Source organism: Trichomycterus rosablanca, chromosome 4, assembly GCF_030014385.1.
Source record: "Trichomycterus rosablanca isolate fTriRos1 chromosome 4, fTriRos1.hap1, whole genome shotgun sequence".
Taxonomy (NCBI): domain Eukaryota; kingdom Metazoa; phylum Chordata; class Actinopteri; order Siluriformes; family Trichomycteridae; genus Trichomycterus; species Trichomycterus rosablanca.
In genome coordinates this window covers 13,548,713-13,575,183 of record NC_085991.1, presented here as the reverse complement: position 1 = coordinate 13,575,183, position 26,471 = coordinate 13,548,713, and the positions used below count along the sequence as shown (strand labels likewise).

General features: G+C 40.8%; 1 protein-coding gene, 5 non-coding genes and 1 gene segment (V, D, J or C); 3 read left to right on the top strand and 4 right to left on the bottom strand.

Moving 5' to 3' along the window:
* Positions 1-2,917: 2,917 nt before the first annotated feature.
* trnap-agg (transfer RNA proline (anticodon AGG)) lies at positions 2,918-2,989 on the bottom strand. The gene has a single exon. It is a non-coding gene; the product is annotated as a tRNA-Pro (tRNA).
* Positions 2,990-3,610: 621 nt separating this feature from the next.
* On the bottom strand, positions 3,611-3,682 carry trnap-ugg (transfer RNA proline (anticodon UGG)). The gene has a single exon. It is a non-coding gene; the product is annotated as a tRNA-Pro (tRNA).
* Positions 3,683-7,395: 3,713 nt separating this feature from the next.
* On the top strand, positions 7,396-9,406 carry LOC134311827 (T cell receptor alpha variable 17-like). The segment is given in 3 exon segments: positions 7,396-7,438; positions 7,580-7,910; positions 9,370-9,406. Coding segments are annotated over 3 exon segments (411 nt in total).
* A 4,468-nt stretch (positions 9,407-13,874) lies between these two features.
* On the top strand, positions 13,875-13,956 carry trnas-gcu (transfer RNA serine (anticodon GCU)). Its single transcript has one exon. It is a non-coding gene; the product is annotated as a tRNA-Ser (tRNA).
* A 1,166-nt stretch (positions 13,957-15,122) lies between these two features.
* trnae-uuc (transfer RNA glutamic acid (anticodon UUC)) lies at positions 15,123-15,194 on the bottom strand. Its single transcript has one exon. It is a non-coding gene; the product is annotated as a tRNA-Glu (tRNA).
* A 134-nt stretch (positions 15,195-15,328) lies between these two features.
* On the bottom strand, positions 15,329-15,401 carry trnar-acg (transfer RNA arginine (anticodon ACG)). Its single transcript has one exon. It is a non-coding gene; the product is annotated as a tRNA-Arg (tRNA).
* A 7,519-nt stretch (positions 15,402-22,920) lies between these two features.
* LOC134311412 (uncharacterized) lies at positions 22,921-23,912 on the top strand. Its single transcript, XM_062993051.1, has 3 exons — positions 22,921-23,302; positions 23,381-23,539; positions 23,623-23,912. The coding sequence occupies exons 1-3, from the start codon at positions 22,984-22,986 to the stop codon at positions 23,841-23,843; spliced, it is 699 nt and encodes a 232-aa protein (XP_062849121.1). The 5' UTR covers positions 22,921-22,983; the 3' UTR covers positions 23,844-23,912.
* The last annotated feature ends 2,559 nt before the right edge of the window (positions 23,913-26,471 follow it).

The window sequence follows — 26,471 nt, the reverse complement described above, 5'->3', positions numbered from 1 at the left end:
AAGATATCCTTTATTTGTCATATATACATATACAGATGTACAGTACAATGAAATTCTTTCTTTGCATATCCCAGCTTGTTTGGAAGCTGTGGTCAGAGCGCAGGGTCAGCCACCTTACGGCACCCCTGGAGCAGACAGGGTTAAGGGCCTTGCTTAAGGACCCAACAGTGGCTGCATAGCAGAGCCTGGATTTGAACCGCCAATCTTCCGGTTGATAGCCCAAAGCTCTACCCACTAGGCTACCACTGTCCCAATCTTGGGACAACCAAACAGTGGGAACTTTATCGCCATTATTGAACTACTCGCAGGTTATGATGTGGTGCTTAAAGATCTCATTATGAAACCACAGGGCTCAATTAAATATTTGAGCCTGCCATCCAGAATGAGTTCATCTACATTATAGCACAGCATGTTAGCACTATTCACGTGTGCAGGCCAGAATTGCTGAAACAGAGCCTCTAGCATATTATGTTCATTGTGCTGCACATAATCTTAATCTAGTTCTTAATGATTCAGTGAAAAATATACCAGAAATCAGGGAGTTTTATAACACTGTAGAGGCACTTATACTTTCTTTGGTCACAGTGAAAAAGGTGGTCAGTGCTCAGTGGCATGATTTCATCAGATTTATCACAGCATTTCGAATTAATGCTGAAGCGTCTGTGTCCCACACGTTGGTCCTCGAGGCACGACTCCCTTGTTGCTCTCCAGTACTGTTACACTGACATCATGAAAGCTTTGACTAAACTTGCCTTGGTCAGTGAAAAGACAGACGAACTAAATAAGGCACTTGTCTTAAAGAAAAAGCTGAAAAAATTTAGCTTCATTATTCTTGTTGTCCTTCAGACAAAAGTACAGGAAAACATAAACACAGTTTCCAAGTTATTACAAGCAAAAGATGCAGATATCTAAAAGTCAGTGAATTTGCTTAACTCTGCAGCTAATGCCTTATCAAAATTTAGAGCAGACTTTAACAAAGCAACAGAACCTGCTTGTGGAATTGCAGAGAAATGGGGAGTCCAAACAATGTTTGACCCGAAAAAGAAAAACTAAATGTTTCTATGATGAGCTGTGAGGATGAGAGACTTTCTAACAGTGAAAGCCATTTCCGTAAATGTATTCAATGCTAGTGTGACCTTTTGTGTCTCGTCCCGTCCTCAATCACAGACACTGGTTGGTGGATGAAGGTTTTTTTTATTTATCTGCAACGAGTTCACATAAAGTCAATACAATGGTCAGCTAGCCAGACCAGAGCAGTGCTCACTCTATCTGCTGCGGCTGTTTACAGTTTTCTTTATATAATAAACAAAATATTAAACCAATGATTGTATAGTATAATAATATACATATAATTACATATATTCTTATATAATAATTAAAATACATATACATAATACATATAATTCCATATTGATAAATATAATACATATTATAGCTCCTAATATCTATAGCTTCTAGTATATTATCTATTATAGCTTCTAATATCTATTATAACAATCTAATATAGTTATTTTTATACTTATAATAACAATAATAAGTAATAAATGCATACCTCTATAGTTCTTATTACACATGAATATTGTTACCACACCATCCATGTTTGTATTTTTCCATGACAAAAGTATATTAAAATAAAAAGAACACCGCCGTCTTGTGGTGCACACAAAATACTATAACGACGGCAAAGCCAAAACATTTTTACTATGTAAACTTAACAGTGACAAAATAAATAATAAATTGTTCATGACAAAATAAACAAACCCACCTGCAATGAGTTCAGCAACCACATAAAGTAAACGGAATGGTCAGCTAGCCAGCCTAAACAGAACAGACTAATCAGTAACTGAGCACGTGTGATTTACAAACTTTGATTAAAAGAGTGTAAAATATCCTGTATTCACATCCAGCTCATGAATGTTAATCTACATACTGTTAATGAACTAAATATAGCAGATCTGAACAGTTACTGGCTTAATAAAAGTGAATATTTAAGAGTATTTCGGGAGCTTTGCTTAGACGAACTTACCCACAGCAGTGCTCACTCTATCTGCTGCGGATCTCCCAGCATTCAATTTTTAGTATTTGCATCCACATAAGCTTACCAACTTCTACCAGTGTATCAGCATGTGTCATTTTTGTTTGATCATTAGATTTTAACGGGACACTTGATAAGTTTTTTGTATAGCTCAACGAAGCATTCAACTAAACAAGGGCTCGTCTGGGATTTGAACCCGGATAAAGAATCACAAATCCTGAACAAACCATCCTACTATGACTAAAAGTTCTTTAAATTTACCCAAATATTACAGTAACCAAATAACTAAAGTAAAAATTCTTTAGGTCAACATTTTTTAAATAATTAAATCAACTTTAATTTACACGTCATTGATCAGTTGGTTCAATTTGTGTTCTTTTTTTAAATACAAATAAAAAAAATAAACAATTTAGTTCAGTGGCAAAAAAATCAGCATTTAATATTCTAATAATAAAGTTAGTAATATTTATTTCTTTTTCTACATAAAACAAATGTTATGATGTTTTGTGTTATCAGTTATTAATACTAAAGATTGAAAAAAATTTACGTTGACATGAGATTTTCCTTGTCATGTTGACTTCATACTCTGCACTGTTTGACTTTCCTTCACAATGACAGTGCTTTACATTTAAACATGGATTCACAAAACCTCTCGATGGCTTTTAGAATAACTCTGGCAGCATGATTTTATAAAGGTTTTTTGTTTGTTTTAGTTGTACGAGGACAAAGTTTAAGCTAAAGGTTAGAATGTTAATAATGTGGTCTGGCATCCACGTAGAAAGCTGTTCAAGTTTTGACATTTAACTGCCCTGTTTCATTTCCATTTGCACACTGGGATTAGAATCTGAAGAGGCATTTGATGAATTAAACATGGGTAAGCAAGGGCTCGTCCTGGATTTGAACCCAGGACCTCTCGCACCCTAAGCGAGAATCATACCCCTAGACCAACGAGCCAGCCCAAACATATGCCAGGGCATTTCCTTGACCTCCGTGGCTTAGAGTCAAAACCATGTTGACTGGTTGCACTGGGAAGTTTATTCATAACAAAACAAAATTCAATGCAGAGCTTCATTAAAGCATTTCTAACAGTTTAAGCATGAGGTGTCATTAAAGACTCGCTTTGGCAAATTAAAAGACTTGGAAGCATTTGACAGGAGCTGTGTGCAGTCCCACTGACTTTATGCTTCACACTGTTTACGTTATGTATCATGTTTATCCACCCAAACTGTACAATACAAACGTTGTGACGCTGTCTTTAATCGGTTAGTTATACAAGAGATTTTGTAACATTTACATTACCATGATATTTTATCTTGTCGTGTTGACTTCATGCTCCTTGCTGTTTGGATTTCGTAACATTTTCAATGCTTTGAATTTGCCCAAAGATTCTAAAATCTGTAAAAGAAAAAAAACTTTAAGCTGACTGGAAGAATTGTTATGAAAGGTATTTACATCCACATAAGCTCACAAACTTCTACCAGCGGATCAGCATGTGTCATTTTTGTTTGATCATTAGAATTTAATGGGACACTTGATAAGTTTGTAAGTAAGTCAGCTAAGCATTCCACTAAACAAGGGCTCGTCCGGGATTTGAACCCGGGACCTCTCGCACCCAAAGCAAGAATCATACTCCTAGACCAACGAGCCAGCAGGAACAAGAGTCTTTGTGTTACTTTGATCTGTGTTACTGACCTTCAAAACTATGTTTGGTTGAGCTGGTACATGTGGTTTATTCTCACCTGGGAACAGAAGGTAAGAGAAATGTGTGCAGAGATGCAGTTTGTTGTCAGGTCTCACACACTTGGACAAAAACCATTCCCAACCCTATCTCCAAGACATCTGTACTTCTTGCCTAGTTAAATATATCAATGTGCTGTCAGTGCAATAAGCTGAAAAAAGCACTAAACACTGCTTTAGAAAACATACAGAGGATTCCAACCCACCCGACATTCTAATAGTAGTTATGCACTAATGATCTTGTACTTTTGCTGGTACTTTGTTTGTACATATTTAACAAACAAATCCAAAACAATAAAAATGGAGGTCAAGAAACAGACCAAAGTTAAAAACCAAGCAGATCACTGTTAAATCCAACAGTCCAAAGAGAGTTTCAAACAGCAATCCACCTGTAACAGGTAACTTCACCCACTTCCTCTCTCAGCAGGAAGCATACATTTTCTGTCTGTAGTCCCAACAAGCGTACAAAGCCCAAAAGCTTCAGCTATGTCGGTAAAGTTGATGAAATCTCTCCTATTTAGCCATTTCTGTCTCCTTTAATCTACACTGATGTGCCAAAGCATCTTTTTGATCATGCTTTCCATTTCATTTAAAGCCTTCACAAGAGAATCGATTGTTCACCCGTTTTCTCATTTTGTCCTTTTTTTTGAAGCAAGGTCAAGAGAGAGAAGCATAGGAATTACAGAGTCGAGAAGGATGGATCGAGAAGCCATGGTCACAGTACTACCTAGTGGTCTCTCTTCCTGGTTTTAGCTTTTGTGGCGTCGACTCCATGATCTCATTCTGTATTAACTAACAGCTTCGTTCTTTCACTTGGTGTTCACATACTTTTATCTATACAGATCTACACTGGGCGTGTCCACATCTGAAGTGAATGTTAAAGATACTGAGTGGTGCTGTGATCATCAGCTCTGCTCTCACCTCCAGCACACATTGTGACATTATGATGATGTCACAAAATCCTACAAGCTCTGATCTGAGCTCCTGTGCTGGTGCTGCTTCACTTTGAGACGGAACATCGGAGCAGCAGCAGCTAAAATGTTCTGGTTCAAGAAGTTGTGGTGTTGTAGCATCCCGTCTGATGACGAGGAGCTGCGCAGCCTCAGACCAAAACCTGAGAAGAAGGAGAAGAAGAAGAAATGGTGGCGGAGACTCAAAAAGAAGGAGAGGCAGGAGGAGACGACCGTGGAGGAGAATCAGATGATGGGAAATGAGGAGAACGCAGGGATGAGTACACAGGTTCTGCAGGACCAAGGGCAGGAACCAGAGGTACAGGTGATAGAAATGGAAGAGAAGAAGCAGGTGGAGCAGAGCATGGAGGAGAAGAACCCAGAGGAGTAGAACCTGGTTATAGAAGGGATTGAAGGTACATCTTGAAGTGATTTTTGAGCTGTGTGGTGTTTAATCCATCATGGTGCTGAATCAGGTTTCATTTATCCAGCAGATCCACTTGAGGCTGTTCTGGAGAAGATCTTCAGGTCCTCATCTGATGAAGTGGTGCAGCAGCAGAACGTCCAGGACGAGCACGTTCTGATTGCTCCCACATTCATAACCCAACCTGAGGAGAGGGGGAGACTGATGGAGACCACGGTGGAGAATCAAGGTGAATTATTTACAGATCTAGATCTTCATCCTAGTGAGCAGATGAAGGCTGGAGTGTTGCTGTAACGTGTTTGTGTGTGTGTTGTGTAGGCGTGTCCGTGCCCGCCGATGCTCCTGTGCCCCCGGTCTACATGCTGAAGCTGAAGAGAACGAGCCGCTGGACCGAGCGCCCTGTACTGGTGCTGCCGTCCTCAAAATACGTCTCATCGGCTCTGCTGTGTTCTGCAGCGCTGTGGCGTCCTTCAGAACGTCCTCGCTCCACAGGGATCGTTCCTCCTGATCATCTGAAGAACCTGGAGAAGATGGAATGAAGAACCTCAGAGCGACACAATGAGCACCAGAAACTTTTCCTTCATCAAAATAAAAATAAAAAGCATTAAAAAATAAACTGCTGGTTTAAGTTACGTTGCTTATTAAAGGTGAACTGATGAATATTTACTGGCTCCTGGGATCGTAAACAAGGTAGAAACATCTGAAGAACATGGAGGAACCAAACCTATGCTAAATGCTAATCTAAATGCTGAATGCTAATGTTAATCTAAACACATGAAACCTAAACGCTAAGCTAAATGCTACACTAAACACACCTGAACAGAACTAAACATAAACTAGACTAAGACAAACAGAAACACGACCAAACAAGGCATGAATCAAAACAAACAGGAGCTTAATGGACAGGAGCAAACCAAAAATCAAAACGGTCTCCGCCGCCTGATACACAACTGCACCTTTATATGCACGACTCCCGGCCTGCCCCAACAAAAAAAACAAAAAAACAAAAAGGAGGTCCTGGACCCTGAGTGGCAAGTTTGAAGTCCTTATATTAATAATGAAGTATTGGTATATTAACATAAAGCATCACCTTCAATAATAATAGGTTTGTTTGTTTAATTTAATTGTATTTTTTTTATTTCAAAGGGTTAATTACTTCTCTTGTACACTTTATTATTTGCCTTGTTAGTCAACAAAAGACATTTCCACTGCTTGATGCTGTTATTTCTTATTGTATTGAATGTTTGTATTATTGTTATTGTTACTGGTCGCAAGGGCCTTAATCTTCTCAGCTCCAGGGTTCTGTACAATAGTTGACCCTGCGCTCTGACCCTGACTTCCAAAGCAAAATATGTGATATGCAAAAGAAGAATTTTATTGTACTGTTAATGTAAATATGACATATAAAGGTGTTCCATCAATATCTTCTCAACTACAGTATCGGACTCTGCATTGTACTACTGCCCTGCATCTCACAGTGCCACACTGTACAAAAACACTTTGACAGCACCTGCTTTCCCCAGAAGACGGAGCTATTTGTCTGTTTATAGTTTACTTCTAATACACCAAGATGACAAGCTGTTAAAGTAACACCAGTTGTCCAAATATACAGTACAATACAATAATAAGCAGTGTGGTTTAAACCGCTTTAGCTACTTCAAATTACTAGTCCAGCATCCTAACATCTAATGTACCACTGCCCCTATTTGCGTTGATTGCCATTTTACCTGAGTTACGGTCTATATCCTAGGAAGGTAGAAAATAAACAGAAGATTCAATTAATCATCAGCATTTTGCTAAACCACTGTATTAACCACAGTACTTTTTTAATATATATAATAAATTACCATTAAACTTAACTGTAAACATACACCTTAAAACAGTCATCTAAAGATTCAGAATCAATAATATAGATAAATGGATGGATAGATAGTGATATGTGTAAAGTGCAGTTAATGTATATAGTGATTTAGTAATGTGCCAATAGAAATATTAGTATCATCTGTATGCTGTTAAAGTGTAGCAACAAACACATCATAAACTGCAGCTACACTTTATTATCTACATAAAGGTTTTGTTTTTATTTATATACAATGGTTTATTAGTCTGTCTTAACAATATCAGATAAAGGTTGACATGAGTTGACATGGATGTTACTGGATTGGGGGTGGGGATCCAGATGTGGTTACATACAGCAGAGACACTTTCAACTCTGGATGCCAGATCTGAATCAGACACTCAGCACAATGATGTTACTCCTCTTCTTCATTTTCATTATTGTTCATGATAATGGTAAGTGATATACAATAGGCATCTTATTTAAATATGTTTGTATTGTCTACTATTAGAAGTATAAATTCTATATTTAGAAATAAAATGTGTTTAATTTGGTATCAACTAAATGTTATAAGTTGTTATAATGTTTTATATCAGAAGCTGCTGAGAGCATTAAACCAGATCAAACCAGCTATTCTTCAACTGAAGGAAGCAGCATCACACTGTCCTGCACATATGAAGGATCAGTTGATAGTCTTCACTGGTATCAACAAAAACTTGGATCAAAACCAGAATATTTAGTGCTGATTATTGGAGATGGTGAAGATGTTAAAACAGCTCAAGCGTCTGACCCAAGAATCTCAATGAAACGCTACAAAACAAAAACAAAGAAAACAATGGAACTGGAGATCATTTCTGCTGCAGTATCTGACTCTGCACTGAACTACTGCGCCATGGAGCCCACAGTGACAGGAAATCCAGCTATACTGTACAAAAACCTTCTCTCAGAGGAGGGAGCTATTAGCATGTTTACATTTTATCACTTGCTTCTTGGTGAAAAACAGCTTGCCATGGTGATGGTGGACGCTGGCGCATCTGGCTGCCGCTACCGTTATCGTATTTTATCATATTTTATTGTATTTTTATCGTATTTTCTTTTCATTTTTATCTTTGTACATACTCATGTTATTGCTACCGCTCCTGTTGCTTTATTTCTTTTTCATCGGATAATCTCAGCGCCTGTTGGATACTAAAAGACTGTGGTGTGTGTGTGTTGGATCATTTTAAAAGACGCGGACGCTGGTACGTCTTCTTCACATCCTGAAACGGTCTGGATTACAATTTACAGTTACGTGGTGAACGGTGGGTGAGTTTTCCTGCGATCGGCACAATGTTGAACTATTCTGCTGACCAGCTGATGAAGTTCAACAATTACACTACTCCATCGTGTATTCTAGTCATCAAACAGCTTGGACTCCTTCGCCGGCCTCGTTATATTCACAGGGGCTCCCGGAGAAAGCTTGTCCCAGTGAGAGTAAGGAACTGCTCGGATGGTAAAGTGGGGTTTTCTAGGCATGCGCCGTATACTCCCAATGGAGTATCTCCGTGTAGTCTCGAACCGCGTTACACCTGGCTGGTACCTGTGGTTCCTGATCAGCCCGCTACACACCTCCAGCCACGGCAGAGACTCCGAGCCAGAAACAAAGGAGTTAATACTGTCAATCTCAGAGCACTGGAACACACACCGTTACTGCAGTCTCATTCTGTGTCAGTCCATATGGCACTGATAAATGCGCGCTCTGTCCATAATAAGACGTTTATTTTAAATGACTTTTTCACTTCTCATGGTTTGGACCTGTTGTTTTTAACTGAGACATGGGCTACAGGTGGTGAATCGGCTAGCGACTCCGCCCCCTTCTTGGAACTTTGCCCAGTAGACTGCGGTTTCTTCAGTTTACCTCGGAATACGGGTAGAGGCGGAGGAGTTGCGGTGGTTTTTAAACAGCGTCTGAGATGCCAAATGCTAAATATTGGGACTTTTAAAAGTTTTGAAGCACTGGTTTTTAAATCTCACTCTGTTCTTCCATTACTCTGTGCAGTAGTATACAGACCTCCAAAACCAAACAGCGACTTTATCACTGAGTTTGCTGAATTCTTTGCTATGATTGTACCTATGTCTGACAGCATTCTGCTTCTTGGTGATTTTAATATTCATGTCTGCTGCCCTGATAAATATCAGGTGAATGATTTTAATCAGCTACTGGACTCTTTTGGTTTTATTCAACATATTCATAAGCCCACCCATATGCAAGGTCACACACTTGATTTGGTGTTTTCATCTGGTTTTGATATTGACAAACTAGATATTGAGGAGGCTAGTTTCTCTGATCATATGTCAGTAGTCTTTAGCTCAACTTTAACTGCGCATTTCCCTGCTCCTGTTTTAGGGCACTGGTCAAGGATTATCACTTCGTCCACATCTAACGATTTTTCCAGAGCCTTTTCTGACATGTTAAAATTGCCCAACTATGGTCAGACTCATGCTAATGTGGATGAGTTAGTTACTTCTTTTAATTATAACTGTTCAACTGTTCTGGATTCTCTTGCCCCTATGAAATTTAAACGCTTAAAACCAAAAGTTCAGCCCTGGTTAAATGCATCCACACAGGAAATTAGACAGGCTTGTAGAAGAGCGGAACGGAAATGGAGAAAGGACAGATTGCAAGTAAGTTTGGATATTTTTAAAGGTTGCCTGGAAGACTATCAGCTAGCTGTTAAGTCTGCTAGAGAGGCATACTTTTCAAGCATAATTGCCAAAAATTACAACAGACCTAAAGTACTGTTCAGTACAATAAATTCTTTACTTAAATCATCACCCGAAGTTGGAAATGTTCCTTCTTCTAGAGTATGTGAAGAGTTTTTAAACTTTTTTGTGGAAAAAACTGAAACAATTAGGTCTGGCATTACTTACTTGGGTATAGATTCTCCACTTCCACCGCCGTGCCCAGGTATGTTTGAAAAGTTTGAGGCTGTTTCAATCTCTGAATTAACAGATTTGGTGCTGAAAACAAAGCCAACAACCTCCCCACTTGATGTGATGCCCCGACAGATAGTTAGGGAGACATTTAATATATTAGGACCTTTTGTCCTGGATATCATTAATACTTCCCTTGCCACTGGTACTGTTCCAGCATGCTTTAAACATGCTGTAGTTACACCTCTGCTCAAAAAGCATAATCTTGATGCTACAGTGGTTAGTAACTATAGGCCGATTTCTAAATTACCATTCTTGGCTAAATTGCTGGAAAAGGTTGTATATTCTCAGCTTTTACCATTTTTGAGTAGAGATGGTATTTTTGAGATTTTTCAATCTGGCTTTAAGTCTATGCACAGCACTGAATCTGCTCTTCTGAAGGTGACAAATGACTTGCTACTTACTGTTGATGAGGGAAATTGTGCCATCCTCATTTTATTGGACCTTAGTTCTGCTTTTGATACTGTTGACCATGACATACTTGTTGGTCGCCTGGAAAAGTGGGTGGGGTTACAGGGAGAGGCCCTGAATTGGTTCATATCTTATTTTAAGAATAGAACCTTTTCAGTGAATATTAGCAGCTATTTCTCTTCTTCTGCTGATGTCTCTTGTGGTGTTCCACAAGGGTCCATACTAGGGCCCCTCCTTTTTTCTCTCTATATGCTGCCATTGGGTCAAATAATTAGGAAGCACAATGTCAGCTTTCACCTGTATGCTGATGACATACAGCTTTATCTTCCCATTAGACCGAATGACAATGGCTCGTTAACATCTCTTAGCAGTTGTCTTGAGGACATAAAGAGGTGGATGGCTGACAATTTTCTTCAGCTGAATGAAAGCAAGTCAGAGGTTATCGTTTTTGGGGGTCATCACATCAATAGTGTCTCCAATAACCTTGGTCACTTGTCTACATGTGTCAAAACATCTGTGAGAAATCTTGGTGTTATCTTTGACTCTGACCTCCGATTTGATAAACAAATCAACTCTGTGGTAAGGAATAGCTTCTTCCAGCTCAGAAATATTGCGAAGATTAAGCCTTTTCTCTGCTATTCTGACCTGGAAAAAGTTATTCATGCATTCATTTCTGCAAGAATTGACTACTGTAATTCTCTGTATATTGGGATTAGTCAGTCTCTGTTGCGGCGCTTGCAGGTAGTCCAGAATGCAGCAGCAAGGTTACTGACTAATACCAAGAAAAGAAACCATATTACACCCGTCCTTGCCTCACTACATTGGCTGCCTGTTCAGCACAGGATTCATTTTAAAGTGCTTTTATTTGTTTTTAAAGCGCTTAATGGTCAAGCCCCGGCTTATCTCAGTGGTATGCTTTCTCCCGCAACCGCACAGCGATCTTTAAGATCAGCCACTCAGAATTTGTTGACTGTTCCTAGGGCTCGTTTGAAGCTAAAAGGTGATCGTGCATTTGCAGTTTATGCTCCGAGGCTATGGAACACTCTACCTCCTAATATTCGACAAGCACCTTCGGCCGCTGTTTTTAAATCACTCCTAAAAACATACCTTTATAAGCTGGCATTTGAACAGTGAGGAGCTGTGTTAATTTTAATTGTTTAGTCTATTTTTATCTGTTTTATTTTGTCTCTTACTCTGTATTTTTATTTGGTTCTTACTTTTTTAATATAATGTTGTGTTATGTATGCTTATTCGATGTACAGCACTTTGGTCAACGTAAGTTGTTTTAAGAGTGCTTTATAAATAAAATTTACTTACTTACTTACTTACTTACTTCTTGTATCTAATAAACAATCATTCAATAAACAAGCATTCCTCTTGGCATATCCTTGCAAGCTCTGTCAGGTTGGATGGGGAGATTTAGTACACGGCCATTTTCCTTTCCTTCCACAGATGTTCCAATGGATTCAGGTCTGGGCTGTGGCTGGGCCACTCAAGGACATTCACAGACTTTCTCCAAAGCCACTCTTTTCTTATCTTGGCTGTGTGCTTCAGGTCATTGTCATGTTGGAAGGTAAACCTTCACCCCAGTCTGAGGTCCAGAGCATTCTGGAAAAGGTTTTTCTTCAAGGATCTCGGTGTACCTAGCTGCATTTATCTTTCCCTCTATCAGGACTAATCGTTCCGGTCCAGCTGCTGAAAAACATCCCCACATCATGATGCTGCCACCACCATGCTTTACTGTAGGGATGGCATTAGCCAGGTGATGAGAGGTGCCTGGTTTCCTCCAGACGTGATGCTTGGTATTCAGGTCAAAAAGTTCAATTTTGGTTTCATCAGACAAGAGAATCTTGTTTCTCATGGTTTGAGAGTCCTCTAAGTGCCTTTTGGCAAACTCCAAGCGGGCTGTCATGTGCCTTTTACTAAGGAGTAGCTTCCGTCTGGCCACTCTACCATAAAGGTGTGATTTGTGGAGTACTGCCTGGATGGTTGATCTTCTGATTGATTCTCCCATCTCCACAAGGATACGCTGGAGTTCTATGAGAGTGATCCTCGGGTTCATGTTCACTTCCCTGGTCAAGGCCCGTCTTCCCCTATTGCTCAGTTTGGCTGAATGGTCAGGTCTAGGAAGATTTTTGGTGGTTTCAAACTTCTTCTATTTATGAATGATGGTGGCCACTGTGCTCTTTGGGACCTGTAAAGCTGCAGCAATTTTTCTGTACCCTTCTCCAGATCTATGCCCTGACACAATCCTGTTTCTGAGGTCTGCAGATAATTCCTTTGACCCCAAGGCTTGGAGTTTGCTCTGATATGCACTGTCAACTGTGGGACCTTATATAGGCAGGTGTTGGTAATCCCCAATCATATCCAATCAATAGAATTTAGCACAGGTGAACTCCAATTAAATTGTAGAAACTTCTCAAGCAGTATCAGTGAAAACAAACTGTGCCTTAGCTCACTTTAAAAAAAAATTAATATACTTCTCAAATACTTGTTTTTAAATAAATGTTTAGTATATTTTTGCAAAGTATGTTAAACAACTGCTGAACTAATGCACTTAAAGCACACTTTAAATACCATATACAAAGGTTTACTTAAGTGTATTTTTCATAAAGCTATAAAGTAGACTTAAGTATACTAATCTGCAATATGCTACAGTGCACTTAAGTGTATTATTGTCACACTAGTGATCAAGACACTTAAAGAGTGCTAATTATACTGTAACTGTACAAAAATAATACAAAAGCTCCATAGGGTAGGTGTTATTACATGTGTGATTATGGTACTTCGGAGGCGCAGCAGTAAAATATGCTATGATGTATCAACTGACATGTCAAACTTGTGTGTTTAAATCTTGCATCTGCTAAAAGTCTCCAAACTACCTCAAAATATAAAAGTTTTGACCCCTGCTGGTTAATGGTTACAATTTAAGTAACAGAGATCAGTGCATGGCTGATAAATTTGGCTATGAACTACCAAGGATCGGAAGGTCTACAACTAGATGAACAAAGCAAAGAATGGATAATTCATTGTGCCCTGCATGCGTGGGTTCGAATCCCATCCTCGTCGAAGTAAACACACTTTTAAAAGCCCTCTTAAATAACCTCAGTCTGCTTTGAAAACATGGAAATAAGTAACACTGACATACTGAATTGCTACTCCTACGTCTGTTTGTTCTTCCTTATATGGTCAATAGGCGGCAATGTTTTCAAAGCAGACCAAAGTAATTCAAGAGAGCTTTTAAAAGTGCAGGTGAATCCCATCCTCGTGGAGGTGAAAGCACTTTTAAAAACTCTCTCAAATGACCTCAGTCTGCTTTGAAAACATTGCAGCCTATGTGGAAAAGCAAACGGACATAAGAGTAGTAGTTTAGATCGTCTGTGTTGCCTCTTTCCACCCGTTTTCAGGCCAATCGGCAATCCAGCCCTCTGAAGCTCCTCCTGCCACACTTGATTATAAATGACACAACTGCAATAGCACTCCTGGTAACACCTCATAGCTTGACCTGACGAGGTGGCCGAGTGGTTAAGGTGATGGACTGCTAATCCATTGTGCTCTGCACGCGTGGGTTCGAATCCCATCCTTGTCGAAAACAATATCTTTTAAACTCTTAATGCATGCTCAATAATCCAGCTCCACAAATCCACAAAGTGGAGACAGTTAAACAATGTGAGGTTACTAATCTGTATGTCATTAACATTGTATTAAAAGAACGGCTGTATAAGATGAGCTGTTTCTATTTGGTGTTACAGTTGTGATTTTTTTGTGAGTAGTGCCAATATGTTGTAAAGGTGAGAGCTTAATTATCAGAGCTGAAAGCAAGAATTTCAGGGGTTGTATGTGTTTGAAATGTGTTTCTGGGTCGATTGGTCGGATTGATTAACCCAGACGGCTTGAACAGCTACATTGCCTTTTAAGAAATATCTGGGTGTTTACCAGAATGTGCACACACACTGCATTAGTGCATTATTTGTTAACAGTCAGTTTTAAAGAGAACTAAAATAAAATGAGCTTTCTGCTCTTTAGTCTTTTACAAAACTACGTTGATCAATCAGACCAATCAGACCAGAAACAGACAGGTAAATCAAGACGAGGTGGCCGAGTGATTGAGGTGATGGACGGCTAATCTATTGTTCTCTGCACACGTGGGTACGAATACCAGACCACTGAACAAAACCCCTGAAACTCTTGCTTTCAGATCTGGTGCTGCTCACACAAAAAAATCACAACTGTAACACCAAATAGAAGTAGTTCATCTTATGCAGCCATTCTTTTAATATAATGTTAATGACATACAGATTAGTAACCACACGTTGTTTAAAGGTCTCCACTTTGTGGAGTTAGAAAGACAAAAAGGGCATAAGGTAACCAAGTCAGCCAGGAGTCGAACTTAGAACCTCCTGATTCATAGTCAGACACATTATCCATTGCACCACTGGCCCTGAGGGACAGCGCTTGTGACTTCCCTAAAGGTCCGGCCTCATTTCTGTCTTTTGAGCAAGGAGAGAATGGAAAACTTTGAAGCACGGCACACAAAAACACACTGCCGCGACCCGGATTCGAACCAGGGTTGCTGCTGGTACTAACCTCTATACGATCACGGCATTCCAACGGTCAGCCACATCCAGCTTATGTCCACTGCTTCCTGATAGACTGCAGTCATAGTTCCAACAGAACAAGCCTCTTGAGCTACAGCAACATGGCGCAGAGGAACTAATCGGCAAAGTTTTGCTCGAGTGTTATCATAAAGACAAATTCCCATACCGGGAGTCGAACCCAGGCCACCTGGGTGAAAACCAAGAATCCTGACCGCTAGACCATATGGGAAACTGAAGATCTCTCCATCGGCTGACGCCAGCATCAGTCACTTCTTTCCACTTTGACAAGACCTGCATTGTTGGATCTGAGGCACCGAGAACCATACACAAGGAGTTAGAAAGACAAAAAAGGCACAAGGTAACCGAGCCAGCCAGGAGTCGAACCTAGAATCTTCTGATCCGTAGTCAGATGCGTTATCCATTGCACCACTGGCCCTCAGACTGCGCTTGTGACTTTCCTGAAGCTCCGGCCTCATTTCTGTCTTTTGACCAATGAGAGAATAGAAAACTTTGAAGCACGGCATACAAAAACACCCTGCCGTGACCTGGATTCGAACCGGAGTTGCTGCAGCCACAACACAGAGTACTAACCACTATACGATCACGGTATTCTAACGATCAGCCACATCCACCTCACGTTGAGCGCTCCCTGATAGACTGAAGTCATAGTTCCAACAGAACAAGCTTCTTGAGCTACAGTAACATGGCACAGAGGAACTAATAGGCAAAGTTTTGCTCGAGTCTTATCATAAAGGCGAATTCCCATACCGGGAGTCAAACACAGGCCGCCTGGGTGAAAACCAGGAATCCTGACCGCTAGACCATATGGGAAACTGAAGGACTCACCATCGGCTGACGCCAGCATCAGTCACTTCTTCCCACTTTGACAAGACCTGCATTGTTGGATCTGAGGTACCGAGAACCAAACACAAGGAGTTAGAAAGACGAAAGAGGCACAAGGTAACCGAGCCAGCCAGGAGTCGAACCTAGAATCTTCTAATCCGTAGTCAGACGCGTTATCCATTGCACCACTGGCCCTGAAGGACTATACTTGTGACTTCCATGAAGCTCCGCCCTCATTTCTGCCTTTTGACCAAGGAGAGAATAGAAAACTTTGAAGCACGGCATACAAAAATACGCTGCTGTGACCCGGATTCGAACCAGGGTTGCTGCGGCCACAACGCAGAGTACTAACCACTTTACGATCACGGCATTCCAACGGTCAGCCATAACCAGCTAATGTCCACTGGTCCCTGATAGACTGAAGTCATAGTTCCAACAGAACAAGCTTCTTGAGCTACAGCAACATGGCATGGAATCCTGACCGCTAGACCATAATGGACACCAGCATCAGTGACTTCTTTCCACTTTGACAAGACCTGCATTGTTGGATCTGAGGTACCGAGAACCATACACAAGAGATATCTTGTGGCAATCGATTTCTGAGAAAATTCTGGTCTTCTTTGATATGCTACATGACCACCTTCCCATTGGAAAAACTTGCCCTTGATCCAATATGGCAGCTTTTAAGATGGCGGCCATGTTACGGACATAGCCTAAAAGATAGGCCCCCTCACCCATTACTTGCTGGGGTATTTAGATATGTCATTTTCCCTTTCGTTTCTGAAATAAAAGAGTGTCCTGAGACTTTTGACTCACCCTGTACATATTTTACAGTAAGTACAGTGCTGTTGTGATTATATGGTAAGCCTTCTTTTTTCCTTCTAAATGCTTGTGTGCAGATTTTTGACGTGTCTTTCAGTGCACTTTTTGCGAGTGTCTTTGGCTTATTGCTTACCATGATAAATACTTCACTTATTATTAACCAAATGTTCTAACAGTTATGTGTCAGTAGAGCAATACATTAAATACATAATAATACATAAATCAAGAGTTTAAGTTAATGTTTACATCAAATATAAAAAGACAGCAGTTCTGTAAGAATAAATAATCAGTTATACAGTACAAATAGATGGTAGGTTTTGTTCCACACAGATATAGTGAGTGTAAGTGTGCACATGATGGCAGGATCCATCTACATGTTACTAAACTCTGTAACAGGGCTGTACTGCTGGAAAAGGAAGTTAAAGAGAGGAAATAGTTTAATTATGCATAAGATATGATAGCAGATTGGATTGGATTTCTGTGTCTTCTTTCCATTGTTTTAGGTGAGAAATAACATCACATAACACATGAGAACCTTTATCCAAACCTTAAATAAAGGTTACAATGTATCTGCTGCTCAGTTTTTTTTTTCTTACACTCATATCTTTCAATAAATAAACATTATTCTTTCTCTGTCCACAGGTCATAACAGCGCAAAGGAAATTAATTCAGTTTCAACCACTAAAACTCTCTTGGAGAGAGACTCTATTACATTCAGACCACATTGTGGTCTGAATGTGGAGTACTGACGATACCACTGCAGGTCATTATTTGTACCAGATCCTTTGTAATTGCAGGCAGTACTCCACATTCAGACCAGAGCTCATTATTCTGGTTAATGAATATAAGAAAGAAGCTGCAGTTTCTGGGTTTTCTGTAAAAATAAATGACGATAAAAATCGAGTGGATCTGAACATCTCCTCTGCTGCAGTATCAGATTCTGCTCTCTACTACTGTGCTCTGAGGCCCACAGTGACAGAAACTCATTCTATACTGTACAAAAACAAAACACTAAGTTACATATATTAGTTCCTTTAGATAAAATATGTACATTTCAGAAGCACTTCATATTACAGATAATAACTAAGTAATGATATGCTAATATTAAAGCAACAAATCATTTTTACTCAGAAATTAAATGTCAGTTTCCTATCTGTCACTTTTATATACACCGATCAGCCATAACATTAAAACCACCTCCTTGTTTCTACACTTACTGTCCATTTTATCAGCTCCACTTACCATATAGAAGCACTTTGTAGTTCTACAATTACTGACTGTAGTCCGTCTGTTTCTCTGCATACGTTTTTAGCCTGCTTTCACCCTGTTCTTCAATGGTCAGGACCCCCACAGAGCAGGTATTATTTAGGTGGTGGATCATTCTCAGCACTGCAGTGACACTGACATGGTGGTGGTGTGTTAGTGTGTGTTGTGCTGGTATGAGTGGATCAGACACAGCAGCGCTGCTGGAGTTTTTAAATACTGTGTCCACTCACTGTCCACTCTATTAGACACTCCTACCTAGTTGTTCCACTTTGTAGATGTAAAGTCAGAGACGATCGCTCATCTATTGCTGCTGTTTGAGTTGGTCATCTTCTAGACCTTCATCAGCGGTAACAGGACGCTGCCCATGGGGCGCTGTTGGCTGGATATTTTTGGTTGGTGGACTATTCTCAGTCCAGCAGTGACAGTGAGGTGTTTAAAAACTCAATCAGCATTGCTGTGTCTTATCCACTCATACCAGCACAACACACACTAACACACCACCACCATGTCAGTGTCACTGCAGTGCTGAGAATGATCCACCACCCAAATAATACCTGCTCTGTAGTGGTCCTGTGGGGGGTCCTGACCATTGAAGAACAGCATGAAAGGGGACTACAGTCAGTAATTGTAGAACTAAAAAGTGCTTTTATATGGAAAGTGGAGCTGATAAAATGGACAGTGTGTGTAGAAACAAGGAGGTGGTTTTAATGTTATGGCTGATCAGTGCATATATATACAGTGTATCACAAAAGTGAGTACACCCCTCACATTTCTGCAAATATTTTATTATATCTTTTCATGGGACAACACTATAGAAATAAAACTTGGATATAACTTAGAGTAGTCAGTGTACAACTTGTATAGCAGTGTAGATTTACTGTCTTCTGAAAATAACTCAACACACAGCCATTAATGTCTAAATGGCTGGCAACATAAGTGAGTACACCCCACAGTGAACATGTCCAAATTGTGCCCAAAGTGTCAATATTTTGTGTGACCACCATTATTAGCACTGCCTTAACCCTCCTGGGCATGGAATTCACCAGAGCTGCACAGGTTGCTACTGGAATCCTCTTCCACTCCTCCATGATGACATCACTAAGCTGGTGGATGTTAGACACCTTGAACTCCTCCACCTTCCACTTGAGGATGCGCCACAGGTGCTCAATTGGGTTTAGTTCATCACCTTTACCTTCAGCTTCCTCAGCAAGGCAGTTGTCATCTTGGAGGTTGTGTTTGGGGTCGTTATCCTGTTGGAAAACTGCCATGAGGCCCAGTTTTCGAAGGGAGGGGATCATGCTGTGTTTCAGAATGTCACAGTACATGTTGGAATTCATGTTTCCCTCAATGAACTGCAGCTCCCCAGTGCCAGCAACACTCATGCAGCCCAAGACCATGATGCTACCACCACCATGCTTGACTGTAGGCAAGATACAGTTGTGTTGGTACTTCTCACCATGGCGCTGCCACACATGCTGGACACCATCTGAGCCAAACAAGTTTATCTTGGTCTCATCAGACCACAGGGCATTCCAGTAATCCATGTTCTTAGACTGATGTCTTCAGCATACTGTTTGCGGGCTTTCTTGTGCGTCAGCTTCCTTCTGGGATGACGACCATGCAGACCGAGTTGATGCAGTATGCGGCGTATGGTCTGAGCACTGACAGGCTGACCTCCCACGTCTTCAACCTCTGCAGCAATGCTGGCAGCACTCATGTGTCTATTTTTTAAAGCCAACCTCTGGATATGACGCCGAACACGTGGACTCAACTTCTTTGGTCGACCCTGGTGAAGCCTGTTCCGAGTGGAACCTGTCCTGGAAAACCGCTGTATGACCTTGGCCACCATGCTGTAGCTCAGTTTCAGGGTGTTAGCAATCTTCTTATAGCCCAGGCCATCTTTGTGGAGAGCAACAATTCTATTTCTCACATCCTCAGAGAGTTCTTTGCCATGAGGTGCCATGTTGAATATCCAGTGGCCAGTATGAGAGAATTGTACCCAAAACACCAAATTTAACAGCCCTGCTCCCCATTTACACCTGGGACCTTGACACATGACACCAGGGAGGGACAACGACACATTTGGGCACAATTTGGACATGTTCACTGTGGGGTGTACTCACTTATGTTGCCAGCTATTTAGACATTAATGGCTGTGTGTTGAGTTATTTTCAGAAGACAGTAAATCTACACTGCTATACAAGCTGTACACTGACTACTCTAAGTTATATTCAAGTTTCATGTCTATAGTGTTGTTCCATGAAAAGATATAATGAAATATTTGCAGAAATGTGAGGGGTGTACTCACTTTTGTGATACACTGTATATATACAGTGTATCACAAAAGTGAGTACACCCCTCACATTTTTGCAGATATTTAAGTATATCTTTTCATGGGACAGCACTGAAAAAATGACACTTTGACACAATGAAAAGTAGTCTGTGTGCAGCTTATATAACAGTGTAAATTTATTCTTCCCTCAAAATAACTCAATATACAGCCATTAATGTCTAAACCACCGGCAACAAAAGTGAGTACACCCCTTAGTGAAAGTTCCTGAAGTGTCAATATTTTGTGTGGCCACCATTATTTCCCAGAACTGCCTTAACTCTCCTGGGCATGGAGTTTACCAGAGCTTCACAGGTTGCCACTGGAATGCTTTTCCACTCCTCCATGACGACATCACGGAGCTGGCGGATATTCGAGACTTTGCGCTCCTCCACCTTCCGCTTGAGGATGCCCCAAAGATGTTCTATTGGGTTTAGGTCTGGAGACATGCTTGGACATCCATCACCTTTACCCTCAGCCTCTTCAATAAAGCAGTGGTCGTCTTAGAGGTGTGTTTGGGGTCATTATCATGCTGGAACACTGCCCTGCGACCCAGTTTCCGGAGGGAGGGGATCATGCTCTGCTTCAGTATTTCACAGTACATATTGGAGTTCATGTGTCCCTCAATGAAATGTAACTCCCCAACACCTGCTGCACTCATGCAGCCCCAGACCATGGCATTCCCACCACCATGCTTGACTGTAGGCATGACACACTTATCTTTGTACTCCTCACCTGATTGCCGCCACACATGCTTGAGACCATCTGAACCAAACAAATTAATCTTGGTCTCATCAGACCATAGGACATGGTTCCAGAAATCCATGTCCTTTGTTGACATGTCTTCAGCAAACTGTTTGCGGGCTTTCTTGTGTAGAGAGTTCAGAAGAGGCTTCCTTCTGGGGTGACAGCCATGCAGACCAATTTGATGTAGTGTGCGGCGTATGGTCTGAGCACTGACTGGCTGACCCCCCACCTTTTCAATCGCTGCAGCAATGCTGACAGCACTCCTGCGCCTATCTTTCAAAGACAGCAGTTGGATGTGACGCTGAGCACGTGCACTCAGCTTCTTTGGACGACCAACGCGAGGTCTGTTCTGAGTGGACCCTGCTCTTTTAAAACGCTGGATGATCTTGGCCACTGTGCTGCATCTCAGTTTCAGGGTGTTGGCAATCTTCTTGTAGCCTTGGCCATCTTCATGTAGCGCAACAATTCGTCTTTTAAGATCCTCAGAGAGTTCTTTGCCATGAGGTGCCATGTTGGAACTTTCAGTGACCAGTATGAGAGAGTGTGAGAGCTGTACTACTAAATTGAACACACCTGCTCCCTATGCACACCTGTGACCTAGTAACATTAACGAGTCACATGACATTTTGGAGGGAAAATGACAAGCAGTGCTCAATTTGGACATTTAGGGGTGTAGTCTCTTAGAGGTGTACTCACTTTTGTTGCCGGTGGTTTAGACATTAATGGCTGTATATTGAGTTATTTTGAGGGAAGAATAAATTTACACTGTTATATAAGCTGCACACAGACTACTTTTCATTGTGTCAAAGTGTCATTTTGTCAGTGTTGTCCCATGAAAAGATATACTTAAATATCTGCAGAAATGTGAGGGGTGTACTCACTTTTGTGATACACTGTATATATAACGCAGCACTCAGAAAACAGATTAGGAATCAGGTGCAGGTTTATTGGACAATCACAGAGTCGTAGTGAATAAGGCAGAACAAAGTCAAAAACCGGAGATCCAAACAATCAAGCAAACCAATCCAAAGGTACAAGCAAAACCCACAGTCCACAATTAGAATAATCAGGGTCATACACGAGAATCCAGAATACACAAGAAAACACCCAGAATTGCAGTTCAGAACAAACAAGACTTCGCAACATGTGGTTCTAAGTGAGGGGTATTTATACTCAAACTTAAACAGGAGATGGTGGCAATTCAGAACTCTGGCGAGCATAGACAGCCTGCATGACATAACCCCCTCCTGACGGGCGGCTTCCGATGCCGACAACCTTCTCCTCCTAGGACGTTCTTTGGGCTTAGGGGCTGGACGATCTGGAAAAGCTCTTGCTCTATACTGAATGAACCGCTTATTATACTGAGAAAACTGACTCTTCATACTAAAGAACTAACTCTTTTTACCTAATTAAACACAATGAACTGCATTTTTATAACCTTGATGGATGAAACTGTTCATGATCTTGCTGGCTGTGTTCACTATGTGTTGCAGTACAGCCTCCATACCACGCTGTGATACAGCTGGAGAGCACACTCTCAATGGTTCCCCGGTAGCATGGTCTGTGTCAAAGTAGCATCCACATGAGTGGCAGGACCCAAGGTTTCCCAGCAGAACATTGTCCAAAGCATCAGTCTGCCTCCGCCGGCTTGCCTTCTTCCCATAGTGAATCCTGGTGCCATGTGTTCCCCAGGTAAGCCAAACACACGGCCATCCATGTGATGTGCCGTGGATTCAAACGTGATTCATCAGACCAGGCCACCTTCTTCCATTGTGTGTGATCTCTGGGGGTGTCCACATACTTTTGGCTATACAGATCTACACTGGGCGTGTCCACATCTGAAGTGAATGTTAAAGACACTGAGTGGTGCTGTGATCATCAGCTCTGCTCTCAGCTCCAGCACACACTGTGACATCATGATGATGTCACAACATTCTACAAGCTCTGATCTGAGCTCCTGTGCTGGTGCTGCTTCACTTTGAGACAGAGCATCGAAGCAGCAGCAGCTAAAATGTTCTGGTTCAAGAAGTTGTGGTGTTGTAGCGCCCCGTCTGAGGACCCGCACAGTCTCAGACCCAAACCTGAGAAGGAGAAGAAGAAGAATTGGTGGCAGAGACTCAAAAAAAAGGAGAGGCAAGAGGAGATGAATGTAGAGGAGAATCAGATGACAGGAAATGAGGAGAATGCAGGGATGAGTACCCAGGTTCTGCAGGACCAAGGGCAGGAACCAGAGATACAGGTGATAGAGATGGAAGTGAAGAACCAGGTGGAGCAGAGCATGGAGGAGAAGAACCCAGAAGAGCAGAACCTGGTTATAGAAGGGATTGAAGGTACATCTTGAAGTGGGGTTTGAGCTGTGTGGTGTTTAATCCATCATGGTGCTGAATCAGGTTTCATTTCTACAGCAGATCCACTTCAGGCTGTCATTTTGGAGAACGTCTTCAAGTCCTCTAATGATGTGATGCAGCAGCAGAACGTCCAGGACGAGCACGTTCTGATTGCTCCCACATTCATAATCCAACCTGAAGAGTGTGAGAGACTGATGGAGACCACAGTGGAGAATCAAGGTGGATTATTTTCAGATCTAGATCTTCATCCTAGTGAGCAGATGAAGGCTGGAGTGTTCCTGTAACATGTGTGTGTTGTGTAGGCGTGTCCGTGCCCGCTGGTGCTCCCGTGCCCCCGGTCTACATGCTGAAGATGAAGAGAACGAGCCGCTGGACCGTGCGCCCTGTACTGGTGCTGCCATCCTCAAAATACATCTCATCAGCTCTGCTGTGTTCTGCAGTGCTGTGGTGTCCTTCAGAACGTCCTCGCTCCACAGGGATCGTTCCTCCTGATCATCTAGAGAGCCTGGAGAAGATGGAATGAAGAACCTCCAAACAACTCGATAAGCACCAGAAACTTTTCCCTCATCAAATAAAAATAAAAAGCATTAAAAAATAAACAGCTGGTTTAAGTTTAGTTGCTTATTAAAGGTGAACTGATGAATGTTTACTGGCTCCTGGGATCATACACAAGGTAGAAACAACTGAAAAACATGGAGGAACCAAACTGAAGTGTCATCTTCAGATGTTCTTCTGAATTTTTCTCAGTGGTGCTTCCATCTCGCCACTCTATATGAAGCTCTGATCTGTAGAGGCTGCAGGAATACCAACAGGTTCAACATCTCAGGACCTTCAGAACTTTTTTTAGAGGGACCGCTGGGTCCTTCTTTATTTCCCTGATTTAGGAGGGTTCAAAGTCGTGCTTGTAACGATTTTGGGATAGACGGGACAAGAGGGGGACACACACGCAGAGATGTTTCAACAAAGAGTTTAATAATAATAAAATACACAAAACAAGTTTAAACCAGACAAGACACACTAAAACAAGACCTATGCTAAATGCGAATCTAAATGCTGAATGTTAACGCTGATCTAAACACATGAAACATGAACCTAACTAAACCAAAACCCTAAGCTAAGCTAAATGCTACACTAAACACACCTGAACAAAACTAAACAAGAACTAAGACAAACAGAAACACGACTAAACAAGGCATGAATCAAAACAAACAGTAGCAAACAGACAGGAGCTTAACAGACAGGAGCAAACCAAAAATCAAAACAGTCTCCGCCGTCTGAATCACAGCTGCACCCTTATATCATGCCATGTGCTTGTTACCTCAGATAAGGTGCAGCTGTGGCTAATTAGCAGGGGACCAATCACAAAAGGGGAGTTGGCTAAAGACTGAGAACACTCTAAACATGTGCTCCTGGACATAAACAAATTCCATAGACAGGCTGGATATGTGACAGTAGCCTTCAGCCCCAGGCCTGCCCCAACAAACCAACTGAAAACAAAAAGGAGGTCCTGGACCCTGAGGGGCAAATTTGAATTATACTTATAATACTTATATTAATAAGTATTGGTATATTAACATAGAGCATCGCCAATAATAATAGTTTTTTTTTTTTTTTTATTTACTTTAAAAAAAAAAAATTATTTCAAAGGGTTAATTACTTTTCTTTTACACTTTACTCTTTGCCTTGTTAGTCGACAAAATACATTTCCACTGCTTGATGCTTTTATTTCTTATTGTATTCTATTGAATGTTTGTATTATTGTTATTGTTACTGGTCACAAGGGCCTTAACCTTCTCAGCTCCAGGGTGCTGTACAATGGCTGACCCTGCACTCTGACCCTGAGTTCCAAAGCAGCTGTGATATGCAAAAGAAGAATGTGTACTGTTCCCGGTATATGTAAATATGACATATAAAGGCGTTTCATTAGTATCTTTTCTGCTGCAGTATCTGACTCTGCATTGTACTACTGCACCCTGCAGCTCACAGTGCCACACTGTACAAAAACAACTTTTACAGCACCTGCTGTTCTCAAAAGAGGGAGCTATTTGTCTGTTTATAGTTCACCTCGAATCCACCTAGATAACAAGCTGTTAAAGTCCCAAGTTTTTGTAACACCAGTTGTCCAAATATACAGTACAATACAATAATAAATAGAGATAAAAATGATTATTAACATTTACAGCATTTAGCAGACATCTAAAGGAACTTACTATTGTGACCATATACATTATACAATGCAAGCGATTGATGGTTAAGGGCTTTGTTTAAGGGCCCAACAGTGGCAACCTGACAGCAGTGGGGTTTAAACCCCTTCAATTACTTCAAATTACTAGTCCAGCATCCTAACAACTAATGTACCACTGCCCCTATTTGCGTCGATTGCCATTTTACCTGAGTTAGTTAAGGTCTATATCCTGGGAAGGTAGAAAATAAACAGAAGATTCAATTAATCATCAGCATTTTGCTAAACCACTGTATTAACCACAGTACCTTTTTAATATATATAATAAATTACCATTAAACTTAACTGTAAACATACACCTTAAAACAGTCATATAGAGATTCAGAATCAATAATATAGATAGATGGATGGATGGATAGTGATATGTGTAAAGTGCAGTTAATGTATATAGTGTTTCAGTAATGTGCCAATAGAAATGTTAGTAACATCTGTATGCTGTTAAAGTGTAGCAACAAACACATCATAAACTGCAGCTATACTTTATTATCTACATAAAGGTTTTGTTTTTATTTATATACAATGGTTTGTTAGTCTATCTTTACAATATTAGATAAACGTTGACATGAGTTGACATGGATGTAACTGGATTGGGGGTGGGGATCCAGATGTGGTTACATAAAGCAGAGACGCTTTCAACTCTGGATGCCAGATCTGAATCAGACACTCAGCACAATGATGTTACTCCTCTTCTTCATTTTCATTATTGTTGATGATAATGGTAAGTGATAGGCATCATATTTAAATATGTTTGTATTAATTTTCTACTATTAGAAGCATAAATTCTATATTTAGAAACAAAATGTATTTAATATAGCATTAACTAAACGTTATAAATTGTTATAATGTTTTATATCAGAAGCTGCTGAGAGCATTAAACCAGATCAAACCAGCTATTCTTCAGCTGAAGGA

Excerpts from the sequence above, each read along its gene's own strand:
- LOC134311412 (XM_062993051.1), top strand. The coding sequence starts at position 22,984 with ATGTTCTGGTTCAAGAAGTTGTGGTGTTGTAGCGCCCCGTCTGAGGAC. Across the intron at positions 23,303-23,380 it reads GGTTATAGAAGGGATTGAAG|ATCCACTTCAGGCTGTCATT; the intron begins GTACATCTTGAA and ends TTTCTACAGCAG. Across the intron at positions 23,540-23,622 it reads GACCACAGTGGAGAATCAAG|GCGTGTCCGTGCCCGCTGGT; the intron begins GTGGATTATTTT and ends TGTGTTGTGTAG.